The 18,278-nt window shown below is 41.8% G+C and overlaps 1 protein-coding gene across 3 annotated transcripts; it reads right to left on the reverse strand.

Annotated features, from left to right (window-relative positions):
• Positions 1–24: 24 nt before the first annotated feature.
• Positions 25–18,006, reverse strand: SFT2D2 (SFT2 domain containing 2). 3 transcript variants are annotated; one of them, XM_048293995.1, is made up of 8 exons: positions 17,901–18,006; positions 17,501–17,587; positions 17,086–17,171; positions 15,910–15,991; positions 13,845–13,880; positions 13,664–13,722; positions 12,895–12,924; positions 25–123 (listed from the first exon to the last, which is right to left on the reverse strand). In XM_048293995.1, exons 1-8 carry the CDS (start codon positions 17,961–17,963, stop codon positions 111–113), a joined length of 456 nt encoding a protein of 151 aa, XP_048149952.1. In that variant the 5' UTR covers positions 17,964–18,006; the 3' UTR covers positions 25–110. The 3 variants fall into 3 exon arrangements, with proteins under 3 accessions (XP_048149952.1, XP_048149951.1, XP_048149953.1); XM_048293994.1 differs by lacking the exon at positions 25–123 and adding an exon at positions 7,979–12,278; XM_048293996.1 differs by lacking the exon at positions 25–123 and adding an exon at positions 12,285–12,384.
• Between the last annotated feature and the right edge of the window lie 272 nt (positions 18,007–18,278).

Below are 18,278 nucleotides of genomic sequence, written 5' to 3' on the forward strand. Positions count from 1 at the left end.
CTGAAGTGGGTCTAATTGTTCTGCTTGAGAACCAGGTTTCCATTAATGAAAATTGTTTCATTTCCAGACTGAAACAATGCATGGAAATTGCATTCACACTGGTGCGGACTCTAACTGAAGGAGCTGGGAAGAGTCAAGATAGTTAAGATAGAGAAGGTTGTCTTAAAATATTTTCACCAGGAATGTTGCATAAATGCATTAACCTCATTCTTCTATGTTCCTAAATCAAAATATAATAGTAAGAGACCCTTCTGCACTGAGGTTGCAATGCACAAGGAGAAGGTAGAGTCCCTACACTCCACTGTTGATGGGTATTGTGTCCATCACTTGGTCCCACCGTCATTCACAAAATCCCTGCTGCACCTTACAGGTGGCAGAACTCCCCTCTGGCTGTGTTTCCACAGACAGACTGCACATTTCTGGGGCTGTATCAGCTCAACCGCCTGACGCCTGGCACTGCTGACCGACTCAAGGTCCATCTCATACAAAAGCTCCCTCAGCATCCCTCTCACCTCATGCTGAGACCTTCTCTGACAAGCCTAATCCAACAACACATGCCCTCCACAAAGAAGCTGCCGTTTTACAGAGGACTCCAACAATGTCAGCATTCAGCCAAGGGTATGAGAAATGTGGCTTCAGTCCCCTGCTGGAGGGTTAAGTGGGGGCCCCATGAAAAACAGTGACCTGTAAACACTGGGCTTTGGTATATAACAAGTGTTTGAGCCCCTAACTTCTCCTGATACATCCATCTCTGATAGTGTCTTCGAAAATTCTGGTCTGTTGGACATGAGATACTCAGGGTCTGGATTATGAAAATGTAGTGCTAGAGGTCACTTTTAGAGAAATACATTTTCTGTCTGCTTATTGGGAACTTTGCATTCTTTCAATTCAATAGTCCCTATTGAATTTCTGTGTTTCTGTCTCTTTTAGAAAGACAAAATGACTTGGTGGATCACTGCTGGGATTTTTACAGACAAGAAAGAGTATGGCAGACTTTATAAAACAGAATTTAAGTTAAATCCATCACTGATCAAGGCTAAACAAAAAAACCTGAGAGTTACCATCCACCTAAACAGCAATGGCCAGAGCTTGACAGCACCTTATTGGCACTCTTCCAACCCGAATCATCCTATGATTCTATGCTCCTTTCAAACTTCACACTCTGACACTTCTTCCCCCTCTTCTTTTTTAATTGTCAACTCATAACAAAAGTACTTAGATTATTTTATAAGTAAACTCAGGTTATGAGTTACATTAGCAGGTGTCAAATAGCAACTTCTAGATGATAAACAGCCCACTCTCACTGCTGAACAACTAAAGAATGTACTTTAAAATCTATAGGATAATTAGATACCTCGAAGGGTACCACTTTACATTTGGAAAAATAATTGCATCTTAGGTATGCTGGTGTAAAGGGAATATGTTTATGTTTGGGTTCCCCTTTCCAAATACTCAGAAGAGAGAGAAGCTACTACTGTAGTTTTTCCCTGCACGTGCTCAAATGGCATAGGAAATGCATAGGATACTATATGAGACAGTGTTTAATTTTATTACACTACAAATGCAAATAGACAGAGAAATTGGAGCTGGTTGAAGTGCTGTGTATTTCAATTCCATATCTTCAGGTTTTCAGTCAGTTCTAAAACAGATACATGTTATTTTGGGATTTTTTTTAGCTGAAGCCCTATTTCCATCCAGCTTTTTAAGATATAGTTGCTCAGAAATCAGGAGATTCAAAGTTGAGGCAAGTAAAGAGACAACATATCATAAAAGTAATAATATGCCAGTAGTTACACACAGTTCTTTCAATAGACAAATAAAAAGAGAAGCCTGGCCTTTCAGAAGTACTCACTGCCCGTCTCTCCTACAGGTCTTCAAGTGGAGTGATACTGGATTATAGCCTCCAAAAATCAGATCCAATCTACCTTCCTCAAGATGCTTAGAACTTAAAAGAAACAGAAAGCATGCACAAAAGTAACAACAGTTCCCGTTGGTAGAAGGGTTTCCAAACAAGGAAGTGAAACTCTCACCAGCAGACACTGGTGCATCACTAGAGGTAGAGAATATGCTCAGCAAAGATGGATTGGAAATGGAGGCTGCCACAAAGCAAGAGAAAGGGAGGTCCTGCTTGGAGTGCACTGCTTGCCCAAAGCATTCCTGGGACTGAGCTGTAGAGAAGGAAGGGTGTATGGAGGGAGTGGATAATGACCTGTTCCAGTAATAGGTTGGGAAGAGAGTCAATAAAACTGGATTTTCTACAACTAGCATCCCTAAGGGAGAAGCATGAATGTGTTTACTTTGGAGTGTCATACTGGAACTTGTGTCCTGCACGGCAATAAAACACCCTTTCAGATCCCAGAAGTAGGTAACACTTGTGTGCTTACGGTTATCACTCATACAAGGTGCCTGATGCTTGAAAGCCTAGTGTCCAGAGGAAAAAATAAACCACAAATCTAACAACTTAAAATACCTGACTTTCACACAGTTTGAATTTTAGTAACTATGTTACCATGGCTCAGGATGCCTGAAAACACATTTTCCAAAATGAGAGTAGTTACCTGTGGTTGGTTAGTGGGAACAGCCCAATTACTATTTTCAGCATGGGGAAGGGTGTTTCAGCTCTAAGAGTTCAGCCTGAGAGCAATTTGTGATGTATGTAGCAGGAAGGCACAGTTCATCACTGACAAATCTTTCCAACCAAAAAGAATTAGCCTAAGGAATAACAAGTTTGCATGCATGCAAGCACATGATCAGCTGAATGTACTTGGACCTGAGATTTTGCTTTAAAATACACATCCAGATTCCATCAATCAGGCTTCCTTGAGTTGTGCACTGTGTCTGTGTCACACAGCTTCCATAGGAGAGGGCTGCAGAACAGAAACCGGATAGATTCAGAGTCACAGTTATTTGTTTATTGTTGGCTTTTCATTTAACAAAAATATTATGTGTGGAAATTTATTTTGAACATTTAGCCTGTTTTAGGAGAAGTAAGAGACATCCTCTAATCTTTTGTCCCTCCGTTCACCTAAATAACAACTTGGAATGCTTTCCAAACAACCCTTCTTTCTCCTACTTTCTTGCAAGATTAATTTTTCCAAGTCTACAGGTGCTGAAACTGAGGCACAAACAGATTAATGCCACTGGCTGTAGGTATTGCCAGGACACCCAGAACAATCCATTCTCAGATGTGGGTTATTTCTTGGGCTGGAAGTTAAAGCTCCTTGAACCTGACATTTGAAGAAAAGGTAGCTGGACTTACAGAGGAGTACAGTAGGTGCTCCTGATGACTCATGGCCAGTGTCACTGCAAGTGGGACACACCCAGGACAGAAGACTTGTTCACTGCCCTTCTTGCACTTGTCATCCATTTAATTAGACAAGCAAATCAGCAGGGGCAGCAGAAGGAACAGAAAATGCCCCAACAAAACCCACAATGTTGTAATCTTTCCCTGAAACCCAGCTGGGTACTTTCAAGCAGGGATCAGACTCCTTGTGGCTCATACCCAGTCAGAACTAGCTCAAAATGCAAGCACAACACAATAATCTCCAATTTACTAATAAGAATTTAGTAACTCATATTTTAAATGAAGCAATGAGGACTGGGGAGAGCAGTGAAAGAACAGCCAGAACAATCCTGCAATACTTACTGGATTTTACTCCCCAAGCTACAGCAGGAAAAAGCTAGGGGTTATTTTTGACTTTCTAATTAAGCTTGTTCTTAAATGCTCCCGGCCACCAGCTGGTGGGGTACACAGAAAGAAAGAAAAAAATAACCCAAACAAGAAAAAAGGTAATTAAAGAGCCCTTTCTTGCCTTGACATTGGATAGCTGTTTTTTGGCCTTTAGCTGCATGTTTCCAAATAGAAGGCAGCCCTTCATCATCAGATGAAATTGCAGAAAATAAGACTCACTCTTTCCATCTCCAAAGCTCCCACTGCAGCATTCAACTAACCCCGCTCTGAACACTGAGTCCCAACAACACAGGGAAATGTAACCTCCATCACCATGACACTCCCAGGAAATCAACACCTATCAGCTACCACGGAATAATTAAGAAAGGATAAAAAGACAGCTGCTTTCCTTCTGTTTTTTAATCATGTATTCAGCCCCTTAAGAGATTGCTAGGCTAGAAGAGACTTAAAGAAGATTAGCCTTTGCATTAATGTCAGGGTGAGGGGACAGTGCCAGTAACTTCCATCGGGTATGTTTTTAGCAGCAAGGCAGGCAGCTTGTTCAAGTGGTACCTCCCTGTCTGGTGTTATAACTGAGATTAATTCCAAGCCCAGAGAGCAGGGAAGGCTTTCCACAGCAGTCTTTCTGCTTTTTAAAAAGAGAAGGAAAAAAAGAAAACAAACCCAAAGAAAAAACCTAATGTAGCGTGATGGGTTGACCCCGGATGGGTGTCAGGTACCCACCAAAGCTGCTCTGTCTCTCCCCTCCTCAGGCTCATGGGTTGAAATAAGGACAGGGAGAGATCACTCACCAGTTACCATCATGGGCAAAACAAGCTTGACTTGGGGAAATTAGTTTAATTTATTACCAATCAAAACTGAGTAAGCTAATAAGAAATAAAACCAAATGTTAAAACATCTTTCCTCCACCTCTCATTTCTTCCCAGGCCTAACTTCCCTCCTGATTTTCTCTTCTTCCTCCCTGCCAGCGACCTTCTCAGGGGAAGGGCTCCTCACACTCTTCCCCTGCTCCAGCATAGGACCCCTCCCATGGAAAGCAGTCCTCTATGAATTTCTCCACCAGTCCTTGCCCCAGCCTGCAGTTTTTCACATACTGCTCTAGTGTGGGTCATTTCCATGGGCTGCAATCCTTCAGGAACAGGCTGCTCCAGTGTGGGTCCTCTGCAGGGTCACAAGTCCCACCAGCAAACCTGCTCCGTTGTGGGCTCCTCTGTCCAGGAGTCTGCTCCAGCTTGGGCTTCCCAAAAAGTCACACCCTCCTATGGGCATCCATCTGCTCTGGCATGGGGTCCTGCACCAGCTGCAGGTGGGTCTCTGCATCCCCATGGACCTCCATGGGCTGCAGGGGCACAGCTGCCTCACCATGGTCAGCTCCACAAGCGGCAGGGGAATGTCTGCTCTGGCACCTGGAGCACCTCCTGCCCCTCCTTCTCCACTGACCTTGGTGTCCGCAGAGCTGTTCCTCTCACAAATTCTGTCCCACCTCTTTGGCTGCATTAGTGCAAGGTTTTTTTCTCCTCAAATATATTACCCCAGAGGCACTACCACAGTTGCTGGTGGGCTCAGCCTTGGCCAGCAGTGGGTTCATCTTGGAGTTGGCTGGCCTTGGCTCTATTAACATATGGGAAGCTTCTGGCAGCTTCTCAGAGAAGCCACCCCTGTAGCCCCCTCACCAAAACATTGACAGCAAACCAAATATATGTAGTCAGGCTGGTGATAAATGTAACTTAGTTTATTTTAAACAATAATTATACTTTTCCCTAATTCATTTTTTTCTACTTGAAAATCTTCAGTGATGTCTTTAGACATGAACTGTCACCTAGAGGAAGAAACTATTACTGTCCCCATCTTTAAGATCAGAAAATTATAAAAAAAAAGTAGGAGATTCTAAACAAAGCTTTAAGTTCTACTTACAACATCTCAGAACAAAAGTAATACATTGAGTGTTTATTGGGCAACATGCACTTTTGACCTGGATGTGTAGGTTAAAGTTTTCTGCTAACTACGAGGGTTAACAAGTTTTAAGTGTAACTCCTATGAAGCAGTTGATTCTCTCAAAAGCAGTGAGCCTCACACATCCTGTTGCACACAACCAGAAACCACAGGAGTACATGCCTGTGAAAACAAAATATTTTGTTTTCACACCACATACTGTACCAGAGAATGGTTTGGGTTGGAAGGGACCTTCAAGATCATCTCGTTCCAGCCCCCCTCCCATGGGCAGGGACACCTTCTGCTAGTCCAGGTTGCTCAGAGCCCCATCCAGCCTGGCCTTGAACACTTCCAAGGATGGGGCATCAAGAGCATCTCTGGGCAACCTGTGCCAGTGCCTCAGTACTCGCACAGTAAAGGATTTCTTCCTAATCTTTAATTCAAACTTCCCCTCCTCAGTTTGAAGCCATCCACCCTTGTCCTCTGACTATGTGCCCTTGTATAAAGCCCCTCTCCAGCTTTCAGTACTTCCCCAGCTTTCAGGGCATGACAGCCCTTCAGAGCTGCAATGAAATCACGCTGACTACATGATACTTTCATTGTACCATTTTTACACTACACCCATGTTGCTCCACACTTATTCCCACAGAGGTTTGAAAGCACGAATTCTTGGGAATAACTTCTCTTAGAGATGCCACAAGGGAACGCAAGAGAAACTTAAAAGGGTTTCAACCAGGCTAACTTAAAATAGAAATCCCAAAGATTGGCAGCTGAGATAGACTATTCCATCTCTAATTCATCAGCAGCTTTTTTCTGAAAAGTGAGAAAATCAGAATTTTTTCTCTTTAGGAATTTTCAGCTGGGCAGTTACAAGCCTGTACCCCCACATGTATTGCAACCAAGGCTGAGCTTAGTAGGAAAGGTACAAGCAAGGGATAGAAATTCCTATCAACCCCCATCTTTGAATCGCTCACATCCATGAAATACCTTCTCTTGCAAATCAGACACTGGGGAAGGAGAAAGGAAAGGGGCAGACATTACAGCAGCTTCCCAAGAGCCTTGTCACTGAATTTGAATGCTGGTAACTTTGAATGCAAGGTAATGGGATTCAGGGAGTAGATGCTGTAGCACAAGCCTTTCAAAGCATTTCTAAGGAGCAAAGTCATTCATCAACAGAATGCATTTTACAGCAGCTGATCACTGTTTAGGGATTCCAAATGAAGATTTCACTTCTTTTTTAACCATTCAGGTATTAAGATGTCAGCATGAGAATGAAGTGGCAAAGTTCAACAGCTTTGTTGTTATGCAGGAGGTTGTTAGGCAAGCAAAATACCTCTGAACTATTAGACATGGAAAGGATTTATTGCCCTTTGAGGAATCACAGTTGTCTTGATATGACACAGATGTATCCAGCTTTCCTGACACTCCTGGGACACTCTAACCTTTTCAAAAAGATAAAATGCAAACCCCTAGGTTTCTATACTACAAAAGACAGGCTGCTGCTTTTATTCCAAACACAACTTTGGAGTTTCCTGTAGGATAGAAATTTCAGTTGAGTCAGCTGCAAGACAGAGCTTGCAATCAAAAAAACAAGAAAAGAAAGGTAATTGAAAACATAATGCAGTCTCCCATAGCACACAAGTCTCACCACCACCCTTGCAGACAGGAAAAAAAACCACCTGCCTGTCAATTAGGAGAAAGTGTAACAAACCCTGAACAGCCTGATGCACACACAGCTTGATATGCTGCCAAGGAATATTAAACCACAGCAACTCTTTGGATTCATATTAGGCACACACTTAAACAGACCAGCTTTTTGAAAGTTAAAAAAAATTAAAATAATTGCCTCTATTTATTTTTAACACACATTCATAAATCATTGATATTTTGCTTCATTTACATTTTATTGAGTGTACATCAGCACTCAGAGCATGTTGATTTCAGAAGCGTGTTGCTTCCTGGTATCTCTGCTGACAGAATAGCACCAGGCATTACTTTCTCTGTAGCATGGACTAAGGATAGCTTGTTGGCATGTCTATATTGACTCTTGAGGTAAATAAATATGAAGCAACAAAAGCATTATCCTCACCTTAACTCCGGTCATGCCAACGAGTTGTCTAGGTGCCTGCAACTGCTGGGTGAAGCTGCTGCAAAAGACTGGTGACACAAGGACTCCCCCCAGCAGTACATGTTGTGTGCACAGCAAAGGAAGTGAGGACAGGACAATAACTTTAAAGAAAAACAAATACACAGAAGAAAACAAACCTCCCACAGCAACTTCAGCATCATCTGGAGAATCAGCATCATTAAAAAAGCTGTAAGTACATTAAGAATATTAACCATAAGAACCATTCATTTAATGCAGGGATAACTTTATTGAAGGAAAAAAACAGCACTTGTAAAGGTTTCACTTCATTAGAGAAAAAGTTGTAAGTCAGAAAAAAGAATATTTATCAAAGTAGAAATCAAACAGTGTAAATACATAGAAAAAGCACATCAGCAAACAGAATCAGTAACAGTACAAAACATTGCAGAGAATTTCTGAGTCTGGTTTTTATTTTACAAAACGATTCCACAGCCGTTCAAAAATTTAGTGCTCACATTACAGCGAGGCACGTGGTTTTAAGAGGATAAACCATTTCTGTGCTTTCTCTCCAAAATGGTCAGTATTTGCCATGGTTGTAAACATCAGTATTTAAGACAAATGTGTTTAAATATCCTCCTCCTCCTCAGTGTACAATAGCACAGTGATCTCACTTTCATGAACATGATTAAGGACCAAAACGAAGCAAGAGCCGTTCTCAGAAAGTCGGAGGCACACACAGAGCCCAACACGCTTTCCTTTTTAAAACGTGGTTTCTGAAAAGAATTTCAACTTGTGGCAGAAAATTCGTCCTTGGTTTTTGTAACAGCTCATGAACAATCTTATTACTGTAAATACTAAATGAGATCAAATTGTTAGCATCATCAGTGTAGAATCATTTCAGATAGTACCAGTATTCATAACGGACTTCATCACATAAAACAGAGCAAAACCTTGAAGTAGTGAAAAAAAAAATCCCACATTTCAATGCATAGAGTCCCAGTACTTTGGGAATACATGACTACCACCCTCCCCATTTCCACTTCTACTATAGCTGGAAAGTCAGGTGATCCAGGACATACAAATTTCCTGCTAGAACTGCACACTAAGGCTGCTTGGCTGAGGTTATGTTATCTGTACTGCAAAAAGTAAAAAAAGTGGACAAGTTGGTCAACAGTGAGGCTGGGCAAAAAGCACTTCCTGATAGAACACCAAATCCTACTGAGATGGGCACCCAACATCAAACAAGTTTCCTTAGGGAATTCAGCCTTGAGGTAAGTGCTGTAGGTAACTGAGCAAGGACTTTGGGAAGCAAGGAGCTTTGTGATTTAAACCACAAACTCTCTATTCACAGCAGAGCGCACACAGCAAACATTCCTGGCCTGAAGGACAGTGAGACAGAAAGCTTCAGAAATGCTCACCGTGCCTCCTGCCAAGCACATAACCAAAGCTGATGATATCAAAATGTAACACAAAGTAGGTTTAATGACCAAAAAAAAAAGTAAAATGGTATAATCTAATTCAGACTGAAAACTACTCAAGAAGGAATATTCATATAGTTTACTCCCTGGTTATGTAAAAATCATATAAAATAAAGTATTCAACAAAGTGGAAATCTCTTTTGCTGTTAAACTTGGCAACAGCCTCAACACAACTACTTAAAAGTAAAAATCTAAAGAGTTTTGTTCTGGGAGAGCTATTTTAAACCAAAACTGCTTGTAGATGAAGCGACAAACCCTGAGTATATTTCACATGTTGGCAAGAATAAGGCAAATCTCTCCTACTGTCTGATGTCCCCAGGAACAGAATACAACACCAAAGGGCAACATAAACCCCAGTGGCACTCTGGTGATCCTTGTGTCCTTGCCATCTCCCCTTGGCTTCCCTTCCTGTAAGGGCACAATTTCTTAGCCTCATGTGCTGTGCAGTCAAATGAAGATTTGTTCTCTCTTACTGAATAAAAGGCTGTGAATCTGGAATTACAGTCTGAAACTGGTAAGAGAGGGGGAAAGGAAAATAATCATTTATGTGCTATCTATTGGTAGTTTCATAAATTTCCTACTTCTGCGTGGCTGTACTCACAAGAGCCAGCTAAAAGGTTCTAGTTAGCTACTCTGCAAGTTGAAAAACTAACATTCAACATACCCCATTCTATTGTTCTTCCAGAAGAACTGCCAGACAGTCTACCAGAATCCTGCCCAAGCTAGCCAAGGAATAAGCAAAAGGCTTTTACTCCTCCTAATCTGAAGTAACCAAAAAAAGAACCCCAGAAGTCAAATTCCATTATCTTGGCTGCTGAACCTGGAATGATGATCAGGGTTAACATAACCTTGCTGGAGAGGGGAAGGAAAAACAATGTATACTGTACTTGTAGCTTTTCCAGGGTCATTCAGAGATGTTAAAATTAAAGGACTATTGGAATTTAAAAGGCATTAGGGTAGCCTTTCAATTTCCCCTATACAAAGGAATTCTGTAAACATTATCAAAGTCCTAAGAAGAGACTAGCTTAGGTCCTTTGACAGATGTAAATTAGGTTTTGAACTTACTCCCTGATAAAAAAGACACACATCACTTTGGACACTTGTCTTAGATCAGCCAGGGAAAAGAAGTATCAGTTTTCTTTAATTCCCAGTCTCTCTTGGGCATTTAACCAATTCTTTTCAAGAAGAGCAATAGTCAATGTAGTTATTTCAACACTAGCTTCTAAATCCGGGGAGATAAAAAAAGCACCAGGACATAGCACTTGAACCTGTATAATTGATTCATCCCACCATCAGTCCCATCTTTCCAAGGTGGGATTTTCCATTCAAATGTCTTTGCAACAGTAATTCTGGACACCTGGAATCCACAGAACACTCGTCAAAATCTCCCTTTGATACCATCTGCAAAAGGGAATCTTTAATTTTTTTTTTTTTAGAGGATCCTAACAGCTGGATGGTACTGAGCTTTATAAATTATCAGGACACTTCAATTAAAAATTTTGGATTAACTAAATTCTTATTAACTTTCTGGAAGCCACAGAACTATTTGCCTTCACTGTGAGCTTATACTGTACTGCCAAATAGATCTAAGTTTTTCCTACATTAAAATCTTTGTGGTACAAGTCAGGGATACACTTGCCATGCAAAACCAATGTTCTTAAACAACTAAACTCTTGGTAGACTGAGGAAGAGATGCTTCAGTTCCCACTAGAATGCACTGGATAATCATCATCCAGCAAGACAGTTTGGTAAAAGGAAAGGGGAAAGCAGTTAAACAGTACCTCACACAGCAAAAGCAGGAATCTGTGCTCAGATATGAAACTGACCACTGCAATGCTGTGGGAGTAAAAGATTATATGTAGCTCAGAGGATAAAGAGAGCGCAGAGTGGCCTTGGAATTTGGATACTGATGGCTCAGCATTTGCCTGGAGCTGGCAGCAGGATTGTTACAAACTCTCCTTGCTACGACAGGCAATAGAATATTGTGCTTTCTCCTCTGTGCAGAGAAGTTCACTGGGGTGTGCAAGAGTTTTACCAGAAACAAAACTGATTCCACTTACAAAGAAACAAAGAGAAATGTTGGAGTTTTAACTTATTTACAAGTTCAGAAGAAAATGTCTTCTCCCTGACCCAGGCTGCTTAAAACAATAGCTCACTTCCACCTTATGACAGTTTGTCCTTTAAGAAAGGATATACATAAATTCCTTTATTGCTTGCCTACCATGCCCTTTGCATTGTTCTCATGCTACAGCTGGAGGAGAAGAGAAGCACCTCACTTCATGTGAAAAATGTCAGCTTCCTACTTTGTAACCATGAGCTGTAAGCAAGGAGAAGAACTCAGGTTCCTGGTGGCTGAAAACATCAATGAACCTTATTTTACAAGTGCTTTTCCTACAACAACAAGTTTTTACAGAGGAAAATGTCCCTTTCCTTGTTTAAGGAAACACTATCAGTATAGACTGAGAATTAAATACTTCATTACAGATGCAAACATCTCATGGTTAGTCCACAACAGTGTTTGACTTTCAAATTACATCCTTTAGAAGTCTCATAAACCTAAGATTTTGCAAGAGAGACAAGAAAAGAAAGAATACCAATATTCCATTATCCAAGGCAAACAGTGCAAAGATTAAGTGACATAAGGCTATTTAAAAAAATCCCAAGTTGTTGGTAAGAAATCAATTTTCAACTCTAGAACTGGCACAGTCCCATCAGAGCCAAGGTCTTCATTTTACACACTTCACGTATTACTTTGAAACTTTTGCAAAACCAAATGCACGAATTCATGCAAGAATTACCATAACAAACTGTGGATCTCTGCCCAGTTCTTCTGCCAGACTGAATTTCATTTGATCACAAGCCCCCTGTCCCACAGACACCATTGCTTACCAACCCAAGCAATTGCAGACGCTGGGTGTAACACAAGGAGCTTCTAACAAGCAGCTGAAAGGCACGTGTTCAAGACAGAAGTAGGAAACTACACAACACAGTGATCTCAACACAGTTCTACCTAGAGCTTCCTAGAACTTTGTGAGGCATCCAGAATTCCTGTTAGGACAGACAGACTGAAACACATTTCTTCACAGCATCCCTACAGGCAGGAGAAAGAAAAAGAGTCAGACTCACCTCAGTTATGTTATTTGATAAGAGGCATTCCATGCTGCTATCACACTGACACTGAGGACTGTAGAGATCAGCTGACCATGTATTAATTGCATTCGTATGATTTGCATGACTACACAAATGCCGTAGAGACAAGCAGGTCTGCTCAGTGCTCACCTGCTGTGGAGGTGGCACCTGCAAGGCTGCACTGAGGCAGTGCACTGGAGAAGGGTGGGGCAATGGGGCAGGAGAGAGAACTGTGTGCTCACACAGAACAGGGCTCACAGGGGAGAACAGGACAAAAGCGACACAGAAGAATACACTTGTCTAGAGGCATTTTGGACAACACTTAGGCATTCCAAAGGCAAGCCTTATGCTCAGCATTTGGTCAGCAGGCTTACATATCTCTAGGGAAGCCCTCTTGTTTTTTTCATTTATGCTCTCCCAGTAGAGAAGATGCTTATTTTCATTTTCAGATTTAACTACTTGTATTTCCTGCACCATGGAAAACCTTCTAAAGCCACACATTACAATGGCTCTCTAAACTAACCTTCTGTATGATTAAACCTCAAAATTACAAAGAGTAAGAGAGTAGGAAAGTTTACCTTGCATATGGTATGAAGGAAATGCTGTACCTAGGAAGAAAAATTTGAAAGTTACTTTTCATGTCAGATTTTATTAGAGTCACAAACAAGAGCAACCCCTCTGATACGCTAAACTGCAAGTTACACAACCAAAATGAAGCTTTGAGTTTGTGAGTAACAGGAAGGAGTATCCTTGCAAGCCATCTTAGCCCAGCCAGGGTATGAAACACTATGGCCAAATAGAGGGGGATGTTGTGAAAGCATTTTAAACACAGCTCTCCTGCATCTGGTATTCTTCATGCTCCAACACCTACAGGTAGGCAAGATTACTGCTGAGGGCTGGCTAGGTATCCATATCAGTTTGTGCACTCCTTTGGTGACCTTGCACAGGCCATATGTTAACATGAAGAACATTAACAATTTGATTGGCATAACTGGGTCTCTGAACAAGACAAATTCAGGAGAGTGTAAAAGAGGAATCCCAGATAGTAGGCAACGAATTGATTTAAAGGGGAAAGAAAAAAAACAAGTTCAGTTCAAGCTCAGAGAAACCAAAGGAACTTCCTCTAGAAATGGAGCCCTGAGCTCTGCCTCCAAAGCCTCTGCAGTGGTGTGAGAGACCAAGAATTGGGAACAGGTCAGCTCCTCACTGATGCATTGTCTTGAATCTAAGAGATTGACAAGGTAAAAATTTTCCTTCCCTCTAACTCCAGGTCAAAATCCACTCACAATTCAGCTACTGATGTCAGGTGCAACAGAAAGTGGAGTGTGTAGGAAGGAAATCACTCACCATGCCATGGCAAAAAACTGTAAGATGCAGAAAAGCAGCGCGAGTCCCGCCTTACGCCACTGGAGGGGAGAGGAGAGAGGAAGAAACACAGCAGAGAAAACAGTGTAAGAATCTTACTTTTAAAATATACTCCAGTTATATTAGCTCCAGTTAGATAAACATACGGGACTCCAGTACTCACCCAGAAAGCAGAACACAGTGTTAGTATGAGGCACAACTAGAAGAAAACAAATTATTTAAATTAAAAATAGAAACAACTCCAGCTTCTATAGACATTGCAACGCTGTAATGGGGTCCTTCACAGAGACAGAAATGAATTACATCATTTCACAGTTTTATTCAATCCTGCATTGTAAGAGCTCCTTGTATTTAAAATGTTCTTGCTATTACACTTCTGAAGTGAATTAAAGCAATGAGGAAATATCAGCCTGGTATCCCCAGAAAATGATTTTACGGCTGCAAAGGAACAAGAGGAAGAGATTCCTGCAGTTCTTTTGCAGGTCACTACTCCATCCCACACACTTCTTGGTGTCATAGGCACACACCACATTTCATCATTTTGCATAAGTAAGACTTTTCAAATACTTTTCAGTTACCAGTCTTAGTCCTTCTGCTCCTGCACAGTTCCTGATGATTACATGGTTACCCTGGGGTTGAAGTTATGCCATTACTTAAAAGCTCACCAATTAAAACTATGCTACACTTTCAAGAACTTTGGGCTATTGCTCAGTAGCTCTCCTGTGTACATATTCAAGTAAGGCACAGTCATTTAACCCAGCACTTTTTCTGTTTTCAGAGTTGCACTGTGTCTTTCTTTCTTTACTACAGGTAAAATCTTGGGGGGTAGTAGGATATTGTGGATTATTTTTCTGCTTTAACCCTCACTTTTAAGAGAAGCCTCCCATTAGTTTTAATTTTAAGACATGACTGCTCATTTATCTATGATAGAGGCTGATAATTCATGTTGCTTTATCAACATCTAACAGCCTTTAGATACACATGGACCATTGTGCTACTGGAGCTTATAATGTGTATTTTTCTGCTAGAATGGAAAAAAAAATACAGTACTGTATATTCAGATGCTGAGACATGCATTGCCAAAGAAGTCACACAGTTGAGCTCAACCAGGAGTCCTGACAATAAATGCAGTTCTTCCATTAGTTTTAAGGTGGTGGTTTGTATATTGGTCTAAATACTGCATCATACATCTAATGACTGGCTTTATCCCAGTGAACAACATTCCAGGAATTCTCCTGACTCTGGGTATCCTGAATGCATACAAACACAGATACACCATACAGTAGCTTCTTGCTTGGATCAGCAAGCATACACAGTCAATTTCTCAAGCTCTGCAGCACCTCTGGATGTGTAAAGAGAAATTAGGAAGTGCTGATGCCAAGCAAACACTCTGAAGACATTCAGACTGAAAACAGGAGTTTCATGCAAGTTAAACCACCTTCCATGTTTTTGACTTGCCAGGAGAAAATGGGAAAGTTGCAGAATCAAAAAAACCCATGCACTTTAAAGAAGAGTCAGTCTGAAACTTAGCAGCAACTTTCAGACACAGAAACACACACAGCACAAGGGTTGCTATAATTTCCATCTTCTGAGAATAAAATAATTCCAATAGTGACCCCACTGAATGCTGAATTTTCAATTTCATTCTGTCATACAAGTTTCAAAACCTGAAGCTATCAACCAGCTGGGATGATCCCTAATGCAAGGTGACCAAGGCACAGAGTTTCCCCAGCTGCTTTGTCACAAAGAGATGATTTTATCAAGGTAGAAATACCTACACAGCTCTTTCAGGGCCATCAGACAGAATATAAAAAGACAAAATTATGCAAAATAACATATCTAGCAACATCCATAGGACAACTTTTAGAAAACTAGTTTCCCATCGTTCATTTCTTAGGCAACACATAAATACGATGTTGTGACCTCAAGCACCCTAAAAAAAGCATGTGCATGGTTCACACAGACCAGCCACAGACCCTTAATGCTCATTTAGCAAAACAACCTGGCTTCAGCTCAGTCTTGCCTAACAAAGAGGTGCTTTTCTGGTGCTACGCTTACCTTTCCACTACAGCAGATGTGCAGTGTTTGGTATTTTAAGAAAAGATGAACCAAAAAACCACCCCCAGACATATCCTGAGACATAGCTGGATCACTGGATATGAAAGGACTTCACAATGAAAATTGTTCCCTGGTTTGTATGAGTTAAAAGCTACTCCTTGGATACTTACTAGCATAACAATAGTAGCAATCAAACGTGTAGGCTCAAACATCCGCTTCAATTGTTTCATTGGTCCCATAAGAAACATAGTGCTGTGAAAAACAAGTCAAGATGAACACGGAAATGAGAGAGGTAAAAGTGAAACTCGGTAAGATGAAATTGTCTGCTGCCATAGGGGCACCAGTACACTGTGTTGTTATGGCAATCAGTGCTGCACAACAAAAGAAATGGGATTATACAATGAGACAAAATTCATTCCCCCTTTTCTTTGTGCAAGGTATTTACAATTTTATTCACACTTGTTCAGTTAAAATTAACATAAGCAGAGCAGAGCTATCAAGTTAGAAGCACAAGGCAAGGTCAGCTCCAATCAGATCATCCTTGACAGATGCTTTTCTAACCCGCTTTTCAAAAATGCTTTTTAAATCTGCATTTCAAGAACACCATCCACAGAGGATCTGCATGAATTGCCAGGTAATCCAGCTCAATTCCTCTACATAAAGGGCTGTTTTCAGGCCTGGATCCATTCTCTGATCCCTTACCAGACCTGCAGCCTCATTTAGAGCCCTGGTGATTGATACTGGATGAATTATACAAGGTGAAAATTTTATCTAAAGTGATATTTCTGCCCCATATACTATATTATTCTACCTTATTAGCATATTACTTCAAATTCCAGTATTTATGCTTTCTAACATCATGCTAAGTTTCCACAATCAGAGAAAGCTGGGCCTGTCACAGAGCATGTAGGGCTTTGCTTCAGGAACCTCAATGGCCATGAAGTCTTACCACATATGCTTGCCCTGACAGACACACTGCCCCAAATATATTCACCAACACACAGAGAACACTTCCAAAAGCAAAATGGTGAAGAATTATTTTTATCTTGGGGAGGAGGAACCAACAAAATCAAAAAACCTCAATGTTTAAAGCACGAGTTTGATTCTTGTTTACTGACGAGCAACATTTACCTTGAATGCATTACTAATAACAGCACACAAAATTAAAATGTTCTTTACTATTTCAGAGCACTACTGGGGAAATGCTATTGTGTAAAATTCAACAAGAAAATTACCTACAAAAGCATATCTTCTCTTGCAAATGCAAGAGTTTCTACCACTTATGCACTACCATTCTGCTTTTGTTTCTCATCTGTATTAGGGAAATGATATATAAAGATTGTTACCTCCCAATAGATGCAATATTCCCCAGAGTATAAAAAACTGCAAAGAGTACCAGCCCTTTCTTTGGTATCCATAGCAGACAACTACCCTAAAAAGGAACGTTTAGAGAGAAAGGAGGGAAAAATTAACAGGCTTTAAATTGAAACAATATATATATAAACTACATATATATCTCCAAGAAGTGTCACATCACAAAAGAAATCTTAGGAAAACTTAAAGCCAAACTGCAGAATCACACATACAAAAGTAAATCGCATTTATTGGCATTCTTGTTAAGAGTCAGCGTATTGCGTATAACTGGAACAGTCAGACGTCTCCGCAGAGACTCGGAAAAATCAAGCAACAACACAGAGCAAGGCTGTAATTATCTGGGCTCCTGAAACTCAGATATTAGGGAGATCTGAAAAAAGTCCTTACCAAGATCGAGCACAGGCATCCAATCGCAAAACACGCAATGAAGCCTTTCACTCGGGTGCCCCAACCTAACGAAGTCGAATCGATAACCTGGAAACGAGGAAAACAAAAGCGAAACTTGTTTACTTGTAGCTCTTGCCTCCTACCAAGCGCGAAAACTTCCTCTCAGATGCTGCGCCGTGTCCTGTTCAGGCACCCTCCCTACGTGTCCCGCGGGAAGCGGGGGATGCCGAGGCACCGGGACGCGCGGGGGGAGCGCTGGCGGAGCCCACGCGGGACCGCCCGCCCACGCCACCGGCGACTTCTCCGCGGTGGCTGCTCCGCCACCTCGCCGAACACACCGGGAAGGGGTGCCCGGGTCCCCCCGCCCCGGAGCGAGGCAGGAGCGGCAGCGCCGCGCTACCTCAGCCAGGCCGCTCGGCTCCTCCGCGTCGTGGCCGCTCAGCACCCGCTTCAGCTTGTCCATGGCTCCACACCCCGCCCGGCCGGCCGGAGCGCCCTGCCCTTCCCTGCCCTTCCCCGCTCTTCCCTCCCCTCCCCAGGGACTACCAGCCCCGGCAGGCACCGCGCCCACCTGCGCGCCGCAGGTGGGGGGAAGGCCGGCGGGGCGGCGCGCAGGCTGCCGGGGGATGTAGTCCGGATGTGGATGGATCCTATCGCCTCCCAGCACTTTGGAATCCATTACTTGGCAGTAGCAAAACGCATTTTATAGTCAGAGAGGTTTCATTTTAATCCCACAACTGTGGCTCTTCTCGCGCTTTGAAAGAGTCTCACTTTATTT

Source organism: Corvus hawaiiensis, chromosome 2, assembly GCF_020740725.1.
Source record: "Corvus hawaiiensis isolate bCorHaw1 chromosome 2, bCorHaw1.pri.cur, whole genome shotgun sequence".
NCBI classification, from domain to species: domain Eukaryota; kingdom Metazoa; phylum Chordata; class Aves; order Passeriformes; family Corvidae; genus Corvus; species Corvus hawaiiensis.

Bases quoted from the DNA above. Each gene is read 5' to 3' on its own strand.
- SFT2D2 (XM_048293994.1), bottom strand. From the start codon at position 17,963: ATGGACAAGCTGAAGCGGGTGCTGAGCGGCCACGACGCGGAGGAGCCG. The intron at 13,881-15,909 runs GTAAGTATCCAA...GTTTTCTTCTAG, and splicing joins TTGCTACTATTGTTATGCTA to TTGTGCCTCATACTAACACT. The intron at 12,279-12,894 runs GTAAACTTTCCT...TCCTGCCTGTAG, and splicing joins TCCTTCATACCATATGCAAG to GGATGCTGTGAAGAAATGTG.